This window comes from Bos indicus x Bos taurus, chromosome 27, assembly GCF_003369695.1.
Source record: "Bos indicus x Bos taurus breed Angus x Brahman F1 hybrid chromosome 27, Bos_hybrid_MaternalHap_v2.0, whole genome shotgun sequence".
Classification (NCBI taxonomy): Eukaryota; Metazoa; Chordata; class Mammalia; order Artiodactyla; family Bovidae; genus Bos; species Bos indicus x Bos taurus.
The window spans coordinates 38,755,917-38,774,165 of NC_040102.1; the positions used below are offsets into that span (position 1 = coordinate 38,755,917).

Consider the following 18,249-nt stretch of genomic DNA (forward strand, 5'->3'; position numbering starts at 1 on the left):
AATCAGCTGTACTCCAGTATGAAATAAGAATTTAAAAATTAAATAAATAAACGTGGAGGTTAGAAGAGTGATGATGAGCAAAGAAGCTGTTTAGGTAGAACATTCAGAAGGGAAGGTGGTATGTGCCTCAGATAACAGTTCATTTCCCAAACCGTACAGCCCTAAAATAGGTTGCTCTCCATACATGTAAATGTGTGTGAGGGTTCAGAAAGTACGGAGCTTGCTGGGCTCAACCCTGAGGAGCCAGCTGTGAGCTTCGGGCAGCGCTTTCCACTCCCTGGCATCAAGCCCTGTCGGGCTGGTGGGTCAAACATCCCTATAATTTCTTTTCCATTCTGGCCCCAGAGGAGCCCAGTAGCCTGTTATTATTTGAAAAAAGAGAATTAATTTTCTCCTCCAATGGCTTATATTCTCCAATCCATGACAATTTTAAAAGGTGACTTTTTTTTTTTTTTTTAAGGACTTGCACTTACAATGTTCACTGGAAATGAACAGGATTAACCTAGGATGCTCTCTTAATTGCATGTACGTGGAGAATTACACACTAAAATGTGGGGATCAAACTTGGCCACATCTGGACGAGACAAGGACTACACGTCAAGAATCTGAAGACATTTTGTCTGGACAGGTGCTTTTACTAGACTAATGTAATTGATCAGAAGGAAAACAGGCTCCTATTTGTAAGAACCTAATGATTAAATTATATAAATTCTTTACACCACTTATGTTAGTTCTTTATATTCTTTTATAATTGATGCTTTCAAACTGTGGTGCTGGAGGAGACTCTTGAGAGTCCCTTGGACTTCAAGGAGATCAAACCAGTCCATCCTAAAGGAAATCAACCTTGAATATTCATTGGAAGAACTGATGCTGAAGCTCCAATACTTTGGCTACTTGAGGCACAGAGCCAACTCATTGGAAAAGACCCTGGTGCTGGAAAGATTGAAGGCAAAAGGAGAAGGGGGTGACAGAAGATGAGATTGTTAGATAGCATCACTAACTCAATAGGCATGAATTTGAGTAAACCCTGAGGGACAATAGAGGACAGAGGAGCCTGGCATGCTGCATTCTGTGGGGTTGCAAAGAGTCGGACACAGCTTAGCGACTGAACATCATCAACAGGAACAAAATATTATCTGGAGCAACCTGAAATGGATTACATGACTTGTGAAAGCTTCTCTAAAACGAATGTAACTCACACACACAAATAAATACAACGAATTAATTGAATATTTTAAAAGGTGACCTTAGCAATGGTCTTATTCTTCAGGGGAAGAAAGTGTATCCAGTTAGGCATCTTTCTATGGTAATACTTACAGATATATTATAAGGTTGTCCTCCAGGGGGTGTTAAGTCTTCAGCAATGCTACAGTGTTGCTGAAAGGCATTTGAAGCCAGTTAGCACAGACAGGCAGACAATCAGGCTTCCTTCTCTCTGGGATGCAGGCATTCTAGGGCCCATACCCTGAATTTCACATCTCAGGAACTGTATGGACAGGACAGGCCCCATAGGGCTTTCCATGGGCAAAGATGTGAGTCTTGAAGGCCCCCAAATACTCTCATATGAGTTGGAAGAGGCCATGTAAGTCAAAACGGCAAAGGATCCCTCCTTCCTAATTAAACCTGCAAAGGGCTATTTTTGCTGTTCTTTCTTAATTAAACCATCACCTGGGAGTCTGCAAACCTCTAGGCCTCAGGAGCCAGCAACTTGAAGTAGTCAAGTCCATGACTGCGAAGCATACAGCAGGATGGCTGTGAGGTCCACAGGTGACCAGGTGTCAACATCTGCAATACTGAGAAGCTCTAGGATCCTGAACTAATTACTGAAGCTCCGACATCTCTGATTCCTCATTCACAAGAGACTACATCATAGGACTATGGGAGGATTAACCAAGACAACCCAGAGGAAGTGTCTGGTGTGCAGGAAGTGTCCCATAAACACAATTAGTTGCTTTTATTCCAGAGTCTGGGTCCAGTCCTCATGATGTGGCCTCAGCCGGTCTTTCTCCTCCAGCTACGAAGACCCCTTCATCCCACCCACCCCCCCTACACGCTTATCCCCATGTTCCCTCTGCTTCCTCACCAGCCTCACCATCTGATGAGGTCTCACCCAGGTCTCTGATGTTTAACTACAGTTGAAACCGAAGAGACACAATTTCCTCCTCCAAGAACCAGACGAGGTTTCTCCTACCTCTGAACAGTATCAGGGACACAGTGTCTTGATGCAGAGGTGTATGTGTCTGTCAAATGTATGGAACTGGACGCTTAACATGGGTGCATTTTTTTTTTTTTACCACGTTAAGTTGTACCTCTATCAACCAACCCAGTCAGAACCTGATGAGAAGACCTCAGTCTCTGGGGACAGGGAGACTTGGTTCAAGTTCTGAAACTTTCTCCTTGGCAGGACACTGGGCCTCTTTCACACTCAGCTTCCTCCTCTGTAGATGGGGTGGCTGTCACTTTCTCCTCTAGGAGTGAGGGTTTAGAGGTAGAGTGTTCATACCTGCTCATCTGCTTCAGTCGTGTCCAACTCTTTGCAACCCCATGGACTGTAGCCCGCCAGGCTCCTCTGTCCATGGGATTCTCCAGGCAAGCATACTGGAGTGGGTCGCCATGCCCTCCTCCAGGGGATCTTCTCCACCCAGGGATGGATCCCGCATCTCTTATATTACAGGCAGATTCTTTACCACTAAGCCACCAGGGAAGCCCTAGAGCCATAGTAATAATAGGCAAAGGCCTTGTACCGGGCTTGCAAGCTGATGTTTGCATGATTACCAGGACCTTCGTTTTTGGCATAGGCATTTCTGTGTTGGTCAGAGGCCTCTGTTCACCGCAAGGTAATCTTGAGGACAAAATGTGTGTGGTCTTTTTCTTTCCCATGTGTCTAGCAGAGAGTAGACATGGTGTGTTTAGCTAAACACACTGACTTTTAGGTACCAAACATTTAGAAGCAACAGAACTTAAGGCTCTGCAGGATGTCACGCAACATCTTATCACCCGGGTTTGCTAAGCCTTACTCTTTTGAAGTCTGACAGACACTTTACTTGGCTGAAAACTCAGCTATGGCTCCCCAGTGTACAGGAGAACTTAATAACACATCTCTCATTGGGATCGCTCTTTGGGTTCACATGGGTTGTCTGTTTTTCTCTCTAAAGCAATGGAATGACTGTAGAGTTTTCTGGACCAATAAGTCACTCTGTTTTTCATGATTCAAAGTTAGGCTTTTATTTGGTTTCAAATTAAAAAAATAAATTTCATTATTAAATAGTGAGATGGATCTAACTGAGGTTCAGAGAAGTAGCCGACTCGGGAATATACCGCCAGGGGTACAATTCAGGGGTGGATTGCCTAAACGAAAATGAGTTGTTAGGTTGTCACGTTTGTTCAAAGTTCGACAGTGGCATAATTCAAAGGAAACTGCGATACAAAGTTTCAAATGTTTACAATGGATGAGAGAAGTAAACCAGCTTATTCTACCGCAATCCCAAACGGATTTCTTTTTCGACGCCAGGCAGCTCGGACGCTACACCACGGTGCTAATGTCGTCGGGCTCGTCAGCTTTCTTTTGCCTGCTCGGCAGGGACTTCAAGTATTCAAGGTGTCTCCGCGCGTCCTCCTGATTCTGCCTCACGTAGTACACCACGTAAGAGATCACCATGGTGAACCAGCCAAACATGGTGACCAGCATGGCGTAGTCAGTCGTTTTTTTAGGGAGGTTACAAAGGTCGGCGTCATTGGCAGCGTTGAGGAACGGCCTCCCAGCATGTTCATCCAGCACGGAGGTCTTGCAGATCACATTGTGGGCTGTCTCGTGATTGGACACCATGCTCCGCAGGACTTGCTGGAGCGTACAGTCACAGTGCCAGGGGTTGTTGGCAATTCTGGCTCTGGCCTTCAGGTTATTGAAGGCGTTTTTGTGCACGCTCTGAATCCGGTTGTCAGACAAGTCCAGAGTCTGCAGAGTCTCGGCGACTCCCTTGAAGGCGTGCTCATCGATAAACTCAATGCCGTTTTTGGACAGGTTGAGAACTCTTAGTTGATGGAGGTCCTTAAAAATCTCATTGGGGATGGATGTGATCTGATTGGAGTCCAGGTACAAGAGGACCGTTTCAGGTGGAAGATCTCTAGGTATTTCCTTGAGATTCGCATTGCTACAGGTGACATTTAAACCCCCAGAGGAAGAACAGAGACAGCCCTTGGGACACATACTGGCGGAATGAAAGCACAGTATCATGAGAACGAAACTTTGGAGGAGGAGACACATGGAGAGGGAGCGAGTTAGCCACAGGTCCACCAGATTCATGCTGGAATGTCAGCATAATCACAGGCCCAAGCCTCATCTACTCCGGCAAGCACGTGTGCTCACGGTCCAGCCTGTCCACACGGTTGGTCTCCTTCCGGCGTGGTCCAAAGGGCTGCTACTCACACACGCATCTCTTCATCGTGCTGGTCCTTGCGTGGGCACCTAAAGGGAAGAAAGCAGACGTAATGAGCTCTTTTGCAAACGGGGAGTGGGGGTGCATCGCAACGAAACAGGCATCTGGCATTTTATGCAGGCAGGCGAGCTGTTTATGCAGGTAATTTCCATCAGCACCATTGGGCGTTATCTGTGTAATGGCGTCTCTGCTCAAATCCCAGGTGCTGGGGGAGCGGAAGGTCAACAAACGACGACATTTCCAAGTGACGTCGCCTTGTTGTTCCTGGTGCGGAATCTGAGCAAACAGTCCAGATTCCTCTCCTCTCCACTGGCCTGCGCCACATCCTGTGCCCTTCCTAAAGTTGACGGCAACCAGACGGAGTCACCCCTCTCCCTCCTCTTGCAAGAGGCATCAATGCGAATGAGCCTTTCACATGAGCCGCAACGAGAAATCGCCCTGATATTTTACAGTTGATGACCGCAGATAACAACGACTTTCATGGCTTTTGAACGGCTGTCCAATTTGGAGTATTTTCCCTAAAGAAACCCCTTACTTGAATTATGAATGAGACGAATGGGTACATCCCAACCTTCCCAGCACAGTGTTTCCAGGGGCCTCCAGCCTGGATTCTCCAAAGGAGCTGCCTCCCTTGGGGCCTCTGGGGACTACACCACACCCAGAAGGATGTCCTTACCTGAATTTCCAAAGGATTCTCTTTGTTTGCTAAACAGTGTAGTCCCTCTCCAATAGATCTTCGAATATGACACACAGCTCTTTTTTTTTTTTTTAGTATAAAAAGAGTTTTAAGAAATACTAGCCTCTTATATGTAAGCCAAATCATTAAGCTTATAGAGTGCTGTATGAAGTTATGTCAGTGAAGCTGGGGGTGGGGGGTGGGGAATGACATAATTAGCAGCCAAAGAAATGCAACTGTAAAATGAGCTATGAATGTTTTTCTTCTATCAATATAATTTTTAAAAATACCATCTGTATGCTTATAAGAACAGAATAATATGGCATCCTCATAAACACATATTTTGAGAATATGTTTTGGAAAGAAATTTGGCAATATCTATTGAGAACATTAAATTTTACATATATATATATGTGTGTATATATATACATATATCTTTTGACATTGTAATTTTCTTTCAAGTAATCTATTCTAGGGAAATGTTCTAAAATAAAAATGTAACATTCCCCCAAAAAGGAAATACTAGCCTCTAAGTCTTCCTCAATACCCTATTCTTTTCTTTCCATTATGTGTGTGTGTGTGTGTGTGTGTGTATATATATATATAAATCATTTATATATATAAAATCATATTTATTTGCTTTGTCCCTCAGTCATGTCCGACTCTTTGCGACCCTATGGACTATATAGCCAACCAGGCTGCTCTGTCTGTGGGATTTTTCCGGCAAGAATACTGAAATGGGTTGCCATTTCCTTCTCCAGGGGATCTTCCTGACCCAGGGATTGAACCCATGTCTCCTGTGTCTCCTGCACTAGCAGACAGATTCTTCACTGCTGAGCTACCGGGGAAGCATTATATATATAATATATATTATGTACATAATATATGTACATATCCCCTGGAGAAGGGAAAGGCTACTCACTCCAGAATTCTGGCCTAGGGAATAATGGGGTTGCAAAGAGTCAGACACGACTGAGTGCCTTTCACCTTTCACACACATATATATATATATCTTTTATATATACTTATATAAAATATATGTATATATCTTTATATATATATACATATATCTTTTACATATATCCATCTCTATATATATATTTCCTGTTGAGCTGTTGTTGGGAAAAGGCCTAAGAAATTGCAAAGCTTTAGTGATATGAGCAAGATTATGAACTTGCCCCAAAATAGAGATGTGAATATAAGTTTACACTTGAAACCGCTCGCTTGTGTAAAGAGGACAGGCATTCTCGCAGACTGGGGAAGTGGCTCTCAGACAGACTCTGGGCCTTGTCCACAATCACAGAGCTCATAAGTGGTACAGATGGCAATCAAGCCAAAGCCTTTGTTCTGACTGGTGAATCTCAATTCTTCTCGCTACCCCTACAGCTCTTTCTCGATTCCATCTGCTCCATGGGGACAAACAAAGTCCAGGGACTGCTGCGGCTTCCGATGCTGTTATGCTGCGACTCAGTGCCACATGGAGGATCCCATGAGCCCCAGGGAGGGGGCTCCCTGCCCTGGGAACCTGTGCCTGACTTCAGAGGATTCTCTCTCAGGATCTAAGGAACTAGGAAAAGGTTCATCCCTCTTACAGCCGTGAGCAACAAAAGACTTTGCAAACTTGTCTTTTCTAAAGATCCCAGATGGATAAATAGAGAGGGAAATGACTCCAAATGTTACCAAACTCACAGAAAAGAAGATTAATGTGAGCTGAAAACATAACGAACTGGGTTGTTCATCACGGAAAAAAATCAGATTAGCAACAGCAGAATGAAATGAACGTGCTTTTGGAATCTCGAGTCCCTCAAATGCCAGAGAGGCTGCAGCTGAACCCCGAGGCTGACTAAGCCATCCGTCAACAGCTCGTTTCATCTGCAGTGTAGGCTCACCTCCCTCCCGTGTTTTCCCTCCTGCAAACCTTCATTGCGGGGCATTTGGGGACTGTAGTCATTGCCTAGATGGGGGAGAAAAGACATAAAAGGAAGGTACTGGAGGCTACTTCAGAGAAGAAGGAGGGTGGCAGAGGACAGGCACAGGTTCCTGGGTGGAGGACAGGAGATGGACAAATGAATGTGAATAGAGAAACTAGAGTTTCCTGTCATCAAGCAACTTCCACCAATTGAGTATGTGCCACCTCCACCCTCCTAAATCCTGTGAATCGGTGCAAACCCTCCTCTGGAGCACACTCACATCTCTCCAGAGACCGAATCCATCTGGAGAAAAGTATCCTCTAATTTAGACTATGAGCTTCCCAGGTGGCTCAGTGGTAAAGAACCCACCCATCAAGGCAGGAGACTCAGGTTTGATCTCCAGGTTGGGAAGATCTCCTGGAGAAGGAAACGCAACCTGCTCCAATATTCTTGCCTGGGCTACAGTCCATGTGGCTGCAAAAGAGTCAGACACGACTTTGGTGACTAAATAACAACAACAGTTTCGACTCTAAGCCCTGTGAGGGCAGGGACTGGTTTCTGCCTCGTGTAGAAATAATAGCAAATAATTACAAGGTAAACAGTGCACTGAGTTTGTTTTTCAGCTTTCATCCTTATGATCATTGTGCCCGTGGGCAAGTTATTAACCTCTCTACCTCACTCTGCTCCTCCTCATATAGAGATTATAAAAGCATCTGATGACAATGTTGACATGAAAATTGTATCAGATAATCCATGCCAAGCATTTAGTACAATGCATAGTAGGTACCAAGTGGTCAACACTTGCTAGCTATAGTTATTATTATTATTCCAGAACCATTTCCAACTTGTAGCGTAGTGCTACATAAATATCTATCATCGTATGAATGAATCAATGAAATATTCAGCAATCTAGCTGTGCTTTTTCTTCCCTACGGTAATTATTTTCATTATTTTGGCACATAAACGTCGGCTCATCAAACATCTGTTGGTTTTACATGTCAAAACAGTAGTAGCCTCCGGCAAAATCACAAGTGTAGATTCCCACTTGAAGAATAGAACTTTTTCTCAGCACACATCTCTAGGCTTTGTTTCTCCAGAATGGTCAGTCCAATGCTCATGGTCACAGACAAGAGATGGTTAGAACGTATCTTCTCAACATCAGAGTGCAATCTGTCTCGAGATGAAATCCTTCATGCCCTATATGGTCCACCCATACACAGGATGAAATGCCTGTTGGGAGTATAAATCCTGCATATTCCTTGCACTCAAAGAGGCTGGACTCAAAACTATTTCATTTTCTCTCTGTGATTCACAAAAAGGGAATGGAATCTTCTGGGGTTGGCTACATCGCTATTGCTGCAACAGCCTCCAGAGCCTTCACTCTCACCCAGGACTTTGAAGTGACAGAAAGACGCAGCATGTAGAGACGTCCAAAGACATCGCATCAAGGTTACCTCCAGCAGGGAGGACAGAAGAACTGTCTCTCTGCTCTGTCGCGCTGACTGACTGTTTTCCAAAGGGATTATCAGCTTGGCATTGCCTGCAAGTACTGGTTAGATGAACAGCTATTCCCAGGAAGGGAAGCTGTGGGGAGATGTGACTCTCAGAGTGAAAACCAGGCATTCTGCAGACACCAGTGCTTCTCCAGCAGAGGGCAGAGCTAAGGAGGCGCCTAAATGCCCTCTTGTTCTGACCCTGTCAGGTCTAACCACAAACCCAGAGTAACAAACAAGCCATCCTTCTGCGGGGCGAGGGGCTGGGGTGTGGGGAAGCCTCCTTGCTAACTTCAGAATGAGTGAGTGGGACATAAAGGAGCCCTGGGGTCACCTTGGTGAGGTGACAGGCACAGCAGCTCTCCGCCTGCCCTCTTGAGGAGGAAGACAACCCAGCAAGGGGACAGCCCAAATGAAACAGCACCTCTTCTGCCTCCTAAATTCCCCTTCGCATCCCTCAACTCATTACTTCTGCCCCATCCTCATGCCCTCATTCCCTTCCAATAAGTCCGGGGCCACGAGGAAGCTGCAGGGTTTCTGGCTGTGCTGTCAGGGCTGAGCTGCGCCCCCACAGAGGACGGTTTGACCCCCAGACCCCAGCCTTGCTCCCGTGTCCCTGTCACACAAGTTTCCTTTTTTCCCCTTTGGTTGCACTCCTCGGCATGCAGAACTCCCCTGACCAGGGATCGAACTTGTGCCCCCCGCAGTGGAAGTGCAGCCTGAACCACTGGACAGTCAGGGAGGTCCCCTGTCACACAAGTTTCTGAGCTTCAGTAATTAATGCTGGGATCGGGTGGCAATCCTCAAATACTGTTTCCAGAAAGAAAAAAAAATGTACTTAGCAGCCTACTAAGTGAGAAGGCAGTTCTTTCCATGGCTCATTAAACTCTCTCTTGCATGGAAGCAACCTAAATGTCCATCGACAGAGGAATAGATAAAGATGTGGTACATACATAAAATGGAATGTTAGCTGCTCAGTCATGTCCAGCTCTTTGAACCCGTGGACTGCAGCCCACCAGGCTCCTCTGTCCATGGGATTTTCCAGGCAAGGATACTGGAGTGGTTTACCATTTCCTTCTCCAGGGGATCTTCCCGACCCAGGGATTGAACCTGGGGCTTCTGCATTGCAGGTGGATTCTTCACTGACTGAGCTACCAGGGAAGCCCCTATAATGGAATATTACCCAGCCATTGAAAAGAATGAAATACGGCCTCTTGCAGCATATGATGGACTTAAAGATTGACATACTGAGTGAAGTTAAGTCAGGCAGAGAAGGAGACATCCCTTATGTGTGGAATCTGAAAAGAAATGATACAAATGAACTTATTTACCAAACAGAAACAGACTCACAGAGAACAAACGGTTCCTGGGAAAAGGGATAATTACGGAATTTGGGATGGAAAATACACACTGGTGTGTTTAAGATGGATAACCAACAAGGACCTACTGTATAGCACAGGGAACTCTGCTCAATGTCATGTGGCAGCCTGGATGCCAGGGGAGTTTGGGGGAGAATGGATACATGGATATGTATGGCTGAGTCCCTTCACTGTTCATCTGGAGCCACCACAATATTGTTAATCGGCTAAACCCCAATATAAAATAAAAATCTAAAAAAAAAACCAGGGGACTGTATAACCTAGACATTACCAGTTTACTTTTGCTTTTAACTCTCTGAAGCGCCCCAACTTAGACAAATATATAGCTCTGCTTTGGTGTAACTTAATTATCTAAGTTTAAATACAGGCTGTCACTTATTTGTGACCTTGGTCAAACCTTTCTGTGCATTTAAATTCTTTGTCTAAAAAGCTGGCATAATAGGGGAATTCTCTGGTGGGCCAGTGGTTAGGAAATTACATACTGATTTCTTTATTTGCTCAAGTTTTCTGTCAACTAAGTTGTTGCTCAGTCTAACGTCCAATCACAAGTCTGGTGTACATTATTATATATGTGGATCCTCTGTAAGTGGTTGGGCTTTTGTGTACTTTACTGAATAGAGTACATTAGTGTAGTATTTTTATTTCAAGCCTATAATGTGAGGAAGCAAGTGAAAAAGCAGGCTGATGCAGCTGGTACTTGTGCACTTTACAAGGTCCTGTCCTGTAAGATTGGAAATGTTTCTTTATTTTTTTGTATTTTTTAGTGTATTATTTGTGCAAAAAGGATTATAAGACCATTACAGAATAGTACTATACAGTTGATTGCGTTAGCTGGGTATCTAGGCTAACTTTGATGGACTTATGAACATACTCTTGGAAAGGAACTCGTTCATTTGCAAGGGACTTACTGTATATCCTGGCCGCTCCATTTCCTCTCCAGAGTACTTCCTTGGAGCTAATAAGAGGTTGTCTCTCTCAGGCTATAGTCCGTCACTACGGTCCTAGAACAAAACTTATCGGGAAACTTTCAGATTTTTTTTTTTTTTGAGTCAGCACTAACAAATAAACAACACTTTTTTTTTTTTTTTTTGAACTCTCTATCTCTCTCTCACTGTGTACTAAATAAAGAATAAAGATAAGATTATGTCTTCCCTGACATCTGTATTTATTATTCATCATGCTGCAAGGTTATAGGAAGGCCGAGTGGGAACCCATCTGTCTCAGTTTCTTTCAGCTTCTCTGTTATTATTACTTCCCACCAAGTGCCTAAGGTATTCGCAAGAGTGAGAGCTTTGCAAACTCTTAACACACAATCTACGTTTAAGTGTAGGCTCCCAAAGATGCTCCAAGGTGCAGAGGCAACTTGAACACTGCTTTTAGAAAGCATTATCCTTGCTGAATTCAGCTGCATTTCTGACTGGGATGGATGACTCTTACCACACACACACACACAAAACCCACAAAAAACCAACTTATCATAATCAATGACTTGGTGGGGAAAGTACAGGATTCAGATCTAAAATCAAGGAAATGAAAACACTAATTTAAATAGACACACGTACCTCAATGTTCACAGCCACGTTATTCACAATAGCCAAGATATGGAAACAGCCTAAACGTCCATTAACACTTGGATAAAGAATGGATAAAGAAAATGTGGCATTTGCATAGACAATGAAATACTATCGCCATTAAAAAAAAATGAAATCCTGCCTTTTCCAACAACATAGATGTACCTGGAAGATATTATCCTTAGTGAAGTAAGTCAGAGAAAGACAAATACTGTATATTTTCACTATATGTGGAATTCAAAATATGTAGAAACAAGCAAATAAAACAGAAACAGTGTCAAGATACAGAAGACCAACTGCTGGTTAACAGTGAGGAGAGGGGCGGGAAAAGAGGAAAATAGGGAAAGAGGATTAAGAGGTAACAAACGACTAAGTATTAAAAAACAAGATACAAGGATGAGATGTTCAGCACAAGGAATACAGCCAACGTTTTATAACTTTAAATGGAATATAATCTATAAAAGTATAGCAGTATTATAATGTATACCTGAAACTAACATAATACTGCAAATCAACTAAATGTAACTATGAGTGATGATGGAAGTTAACTAGACTTATTGTAGTAAAATTTTTTGCAATATATACAAATACTGAATCAATGTTGTATACTTGAAACTAATATACCATTATATATAATTACTTTTAATAAGAGATGTCAAGTAAATATTAAGTGAAGATGTACATATATGATCCCCCCAGGGATCAATGCAAAGAAATAGAGGAAAACAATAGAATGTGAAAGACTAGAGATCTCTTCAAGAAAATTAGAGATACCCAGGGAACATTTCATGCAAAGATTGGCTCAATAAAGGACAGAAATGGTATGGATCTAACAGAAGCAGAATATATTAAGAAGGGGTGGCAAGAATACACAGAAGAATTGTACAAAAAAGATCTTCACAATGCAGGATAATCATGAGGGTGTGATCACTCACACTCAACTAGAGCCAGACATCCTGGAATGTGAAGTGAGGTGGGCCTTAGGAAGCATGACTATGAACAAAGCTAGTGGAGGTGACGGAATTCCAGTTGAGCTATTTCAAATCCTGAAAGATGATGCTATGAAAGTGCTGCATTAAATATGCCAGCAAATTTGGGAAACTCAGCAGTGGCCACAGGACTGGAAAAGGCCAGTTTTCAGTCCAATCTCAAAGAAATGCCAAAGAATGCTCAAGCTACGACACAATTGCACTCATCTCACACTCTAGTAAAGTAATGCTCAAAATTCTCCAAGCCAGGCTTCAGCAGTACGTGAACCATGAACTTTCAGATGTTCAAGCTGGTTTTAGAAAAGGCAGAGGAATCAGAGATCAAATTGCCAACATCTGCTGGCTCGTGGAAAAAGCAAGAGAGTTCCAGAAAAACATCTATTTCTGCTTTACTGACTATGCCAAAGCCTTTGACTGTGTGGATCACAATAAACTGTGGAAAATTCTGAAAGAGATGGGAATACCAGTCCACCTGACCTGCCTCTTGAGAAACCTATATGCAGGTCAGGAAGCAACAGTTAGAACTGGACATGGACGAACAGACTGGTTCCAAATAGGAAAAGGAGGACGTCAAGGCTGTATATTGTCACCCTGCTTATTTAACTTCTATGCAGAGTACATCATGAGAAACGCTGGGCTGGAAGAAGCACAAGCTGGAATCAAGATTGCCGGGAGAAATATCAATAACCTCAGATATGCAGATAACACCACCTTTATGGCACAAAGTGAAGAAGAACTAAAGAGCCTCTTGATGAAAGTGAAAGAGGAGAGTGAAAAAATTGACTTAAAGCTCAACATTCAGAAAACTAAGATCATGGCATCCGGTCCCATCACTTCATGGCAAGTAGATGGGGAAACAGGGGCTGTCTTTATTTTTCTGGGCTCCAAAATCACTGCAGATGGTGATTGCAGCAATTAAATTAAAAGACACTTGCTCCTTGGAAGGAAAGTTATGGCCAACCTAGATAGCATATTAAAAAGCAGAGACATTACTTTGCCAACAAAGGTCCGTCTGGTCAAGGCTATGGTTTTTCCAGTAGTCATGTATGGATGTGAGAGTTGGACTGTGAAGAAAACTGAGCACAGAAGAATTGATGCTTTTGAACTGTGGTGTTGGAGAAGACTCTTGAGAGTCCCTTGGACTGCAAGGAGATCCAACCAGTCCATCCTGGGTATTCATTGAAGGGACTGATGTTGAGGCTGAGACTCCAATACTTTGGCCACCTGATGCAGAGAGCTGACTCATTTGAAAAGACCCTGATGCTGGGAGGGATTGGGGCAGGAGGAGAAGGGGATGACAGCGGATGAGATGGGTGGGTGGCGTCACTGACACAATGGACATGGGTTTGGGTGAACTCTGGGAGTTGGTGATGGACAGGGAGGCCTGGCGTGCTGCGGTTCATGGGGCTGCAAAGAGTCAGACACGACTGAGCGACTGAACTGAACTGATGTAAAACAAAAGAGATCAATCTACACACACACACACACACACACACACACACGTATAATTAAAACATTATGGAAGAATGTTTATATAAAATGCCTATATAAAAACCTTATATAAAAAATAGATAATAGTCTTATATTCAGAGTATGGTTCTAGAGCAGATGGTGTAGAGAATTTTGACTTTTTATCTTATAATCTTCTCTACTATTTCAATCTTTGCCATGAGCACAGTCATAGTATTAACTAGGTAAGGAAAAAAGGGGTTGGTCTGAAGCTACTGACTGATAAGCTATTTTCTGTTAGGAGTTACAGAAAGTACAAAAGTAGGCAAGACATAATGTCTCTTCTGACCAGCTGAGTCACCCTAAAAAGTCGTTTAAACTGTCTGAGTCTTAGATAAGAGTACAGCACACCATAAGCCTGAGGTTAGATAAAACCAGGGTCAACCCTCAGTTTGGGTACCAGCTGGGGGAGCTTGGGAAAACAAAGCGACTGTTTGGAGTCCAAGGTTTCTCAGCTATAAATAAGAATAACACTCATTTCACAGGTTTCATGTATGGTTGTAACTGTGCCACTCTCATAGCAGATGCCTGACAAAATATTACAGACTCTGAACACGCTTTCAAAGGCATCACAGTCAAGTTCAGATTTCCCAAGGGTTCTGTGGAATACCATCTGTGAGTTGCAGTCTCGTAAGTCTGAGAAACACACTTTTTGAGAGTTACAATGGTCATCAGCCTATTTAAGGTTCTGAGAAGTTACAGCAAAGGAACCTATTAACTCAGAATTATCCAAACATACTTGGTCCCCCTGCCAAAGGCCTCTGGTGTCCTGTAATTTTTATAGCATAACCATCCACAGAATATGATAACTGGTAAATTCAGATCTAACTAAAGAACATTTAATATTATCTCTACTATTTCTCCTCTTACTTCATCCAAATATTCTGAAGGAATACGAGGTGACATGTTTTGCAAATGAGAATTCAATTTGCCACTTGATCCTTCTCAGGCCAAATAACATTACCATACAGAAATAATCACCACCAACTATTAATAAGATTCATTGCAGGCAGAGATGAAAAAATGACTAATCTATAGCTAGCACAAAGGATCATTTTGTTTAATGAAAGAAATATCTCGATTAAAACTTACATGTCCATAAATAAATTGCAACAAATGGGATATTACTGTGTTTCAATTTCAGGCTCTCCGATTTCCTCATCCTGCCTCAGGCACCACTTTTATTTTTGGAAAATCATTAATAACATGATCCTTAAGGGCTTTGAAACCTTGCACATGTGTGCTCAGCTGTGTCCGACTCTGTGACCTCATGGACCATAGCCTGTCCGGCTCCTCTGTCCATGAGATTTAAGAGGTAAGAATACTGGAGTGGGTTGACATTTCCTTCTCCAGGAGAGCTTCCCAACACAAGGATGGAACCTGCATCTCCTGCGTCGGCAAGCAGGTTATTTACCACTACTGTCAGCCGGGAAGCCCCCTGAAAACCTTAGAGAGTGGTAACTCAAAGAGAAGGCTTTGGAGTTAGCCATATCTAAGCCTCTAACAACAAAGGTCTGTCTAGTCAAGGCTATAGTTTTTCCTGTGGTCATGTGTGGATGTGAGAGTTGGACTGTGAAGAAAGCTGAGCGCCAAAGAACTGATGCTTTTGAACTGTGGTGTTGGAGAAGACGCTTGAGAGTCCCTTGGACTGCAAGGAGATCCAACCAGTCCATTCTGAAGGAGATCAGCCCTGGGATTTCTTTGGAAGGAATGATGCTAAAGCTGAAACTCCAGTACTTTGGCCACCTCATGTGAAGAGTTGACTCATTGGAAAAGACTCTGATGCTGGGAGGGATTGGGGGCAGGAGGAGAAGGGGACGACAGAGGATGAGATGGCTGGATGGCATCACTGACTCGATGGATGTGAGTCTGAGTGAACTCTGGGAGTTGGTGATGGACAGGGAGGCCTGGCGTGCTGTGATTCATGGGGTCGCAAAGAGTCGGACATGACTGAGCGACTGAACTGAACTGAAGCCTCTAACTTTGACATTCAATCACTTGTGTGTGTGGTAAGTCACTTTAGTTGTGTCTGACTCTGTGTGACCCTATTGGCTGTAGCCTGCCAGGCTCCTCTGTCCATGGGATTCTCCAGGTAAGGATACTGGAGTGGCAAATAGTTATTAAACATATACAGTTACAACTCTTATTAACTCATATCTCAACAGGATTAGATTTTAAGAAATGTGAATATGAGAAATAGAATATTTAGACTATGGTTTTAAGAAAAGTTGTTATAAATGGTACATTACATTTGCCTTCTCAAAATTATATCCTCTTTCTCATGCAACTTACTGACACAAACTGACAACTTTATGCATATTTCCACTGTAAGCTGTAATTAAATTGGAACTTTTTAAATTAGGGAAACTGAATTTTCAGAGTAATTTCTTATAATTGCATCAAATTCTTGGAAAGTTGTATTTTTATTATTTAAAATGAATAAATCTGAACTCCTAGAAAAAAAAAGAAGTGGCCTTAGGATTTGCTTTGATCGCAGATGGAGCAGAAGTTGTATTTTGCCTGTTCTAAGCCTCGGCCTTTTCAAGAGCACGTGCCCCTGCTTTGCTCTTGGCATCTGCCCAGCCACCACGGCCAGCACGCTGGGCAGTGCATGATCCCATGAATCTCACCACTGTCCCAGCCTAGACCCAGCCACACACTGACATGTGGGAAACCCAAACCAGAGCATCAGAGTCAACTATCGGATCTGCGGGTTTTGGACTCATGGACTCATGAGTGAGCCCACCTTAGACCAGAGGACCATTCAGGTACTCATGAACTTGTACGCAAATGCCACCAGGTTTGGGCACACTATTATCTCAAAAAAGCTAGCTGATACACATGGACATTTAACGGTTTAAAAAGTTAACATATTTATGTTAATTATCACAAGGCCCGATTGACATTTAACAGATTCATACCAACAGCTATTAGAAAAAAATGCTTCTTAAAGTTTAATAGAAAACTCATTCAAGAAGGCTGTAGTGGCTCAATGCTGAAGGGCATTAGCAGTTACATTATCAGTAGAACTCTGTCTACTGACCATGAGCGTCAATAATGTTCCAAACTGCTACGGCATCCCCCAAGCAGCTCAGGAAAGCCAATACATAGATGAAAGACATTCATTCAAGACCAAGATCAAATCTGGATAATACGTTTTAAATACTGGTTGCTCCCATACCCCTGGTGCCTATGGCTCAGCGCCCAGAGTGGGGTCAGAGCTCCATCTGTGTAGCTAGGACCAGGGCCTCGGGGGTCAGACTGTATCTGACACTGAGTCCCAGCTCCATCCATGACCTTGCCTTGCCTCAGTCTCCTCCTGTATAAACAACGATCACAGCAGTAGCTATACTTCTTCTATTTGTGGGTGTGTGCTAAGTCACTTCCGTCATATCTGACTCTTTATGACCCCAAGGACTGTAGTCCACCAGGATCCTCTGTCCATAGGATTCTTCAGGCAAGAATACTGGAGTGGGTTATCAGGCCCTTCTCCAGGGGATCTTCCCAATCCAGGGGTCAAACCTGGGTGTCCTGCGTTGGCAGGCAGATTTTTTTTTTTTTTTTTTACGACCAGGCCACCTGGGAAACCCTCTTCTATTTGTAGTGAGGATTAAAGGAGATCATTTAGGTGCACTTGAAACAAGATGTGGCACTAAGTCAGTAAATGTTAGTTATTCCTATTTGTTGAGCGATTTCTGCTTGACACATACTCTTGGAGACAGGGCTTCAGAAGCCATCATGCAAACAGAGACAAATATCAGAGGGACAACTACAGGGAAAACCAAGTTTCTAGAGATTCAGTGGGAATGTTTTTTTGAGTCTTCCTTGTACTACTTTTATTTTTGTAACTTTTTAAAAATTTGAAATTATTTCCAAATAAGTTTTGAAAAACTTAAAAAATATATATAAAGAGTGTCACATACTGATATGAAACTCATACTGTATGCATACCATTGGCTGAATTTTTCACTTTATCAATAGTTTCCCATGTTATCACATAATCTTTTAATCTATCATGTTTATTTTTTAAAATATTTTTATTGTGGTAAAAGTCACACAATATAAAACATACTAATTTAACTGTATTTAACCGTACTGTTCAGTGGCAGTAGGTACGTTCACATTGCAATTCTCATCATTATCCGTCTCCTGAATTTCTCACCTTCCTAAACTGAAACTGTCCTCATTAAACAGCAGCGCCCCACCCAGTCCCTGGAATCGACCAACGTACTTTCTGATTCTGAATGTGGGTGTTCTAGTCACCTCGTATAAGTGGAATCACACAG

At 43.0% G+C, this 18,249-nt stretch overlaps 1 protein-coding gene across 4 annotated transcripts in view; it reads right to left on the reverse strand.

Moving 5' to 3' along the window:
* Positions 1-3,199: 3,199 nt before the first annotated feature.
* Positions 3,200-18,249, reverse strand: part of LRRC3B (leucine rich repeat containing 3B) — a 95,250-nt gene continuing 80,200 nt past the window's right edge. For all 4 annotated transcript variants that reach the window (XM_027529978.1, XM_027529982.1, XM_027529983.1 and 1 more), the window contains exon 2: positions 3,200-4,465. In XM_027529978.1, the coding sequence (XP_027385779.1) occupies positions 3,524-4,303 (780 nt within the window). In that variant the 5' untranslated portion in view covers positions 4,304-4,465 and the 3' untranslated portion in view covers positions 3,200-3,523. The remainder of the gene's footprint in view (positions 4,466-18,249) is intronic.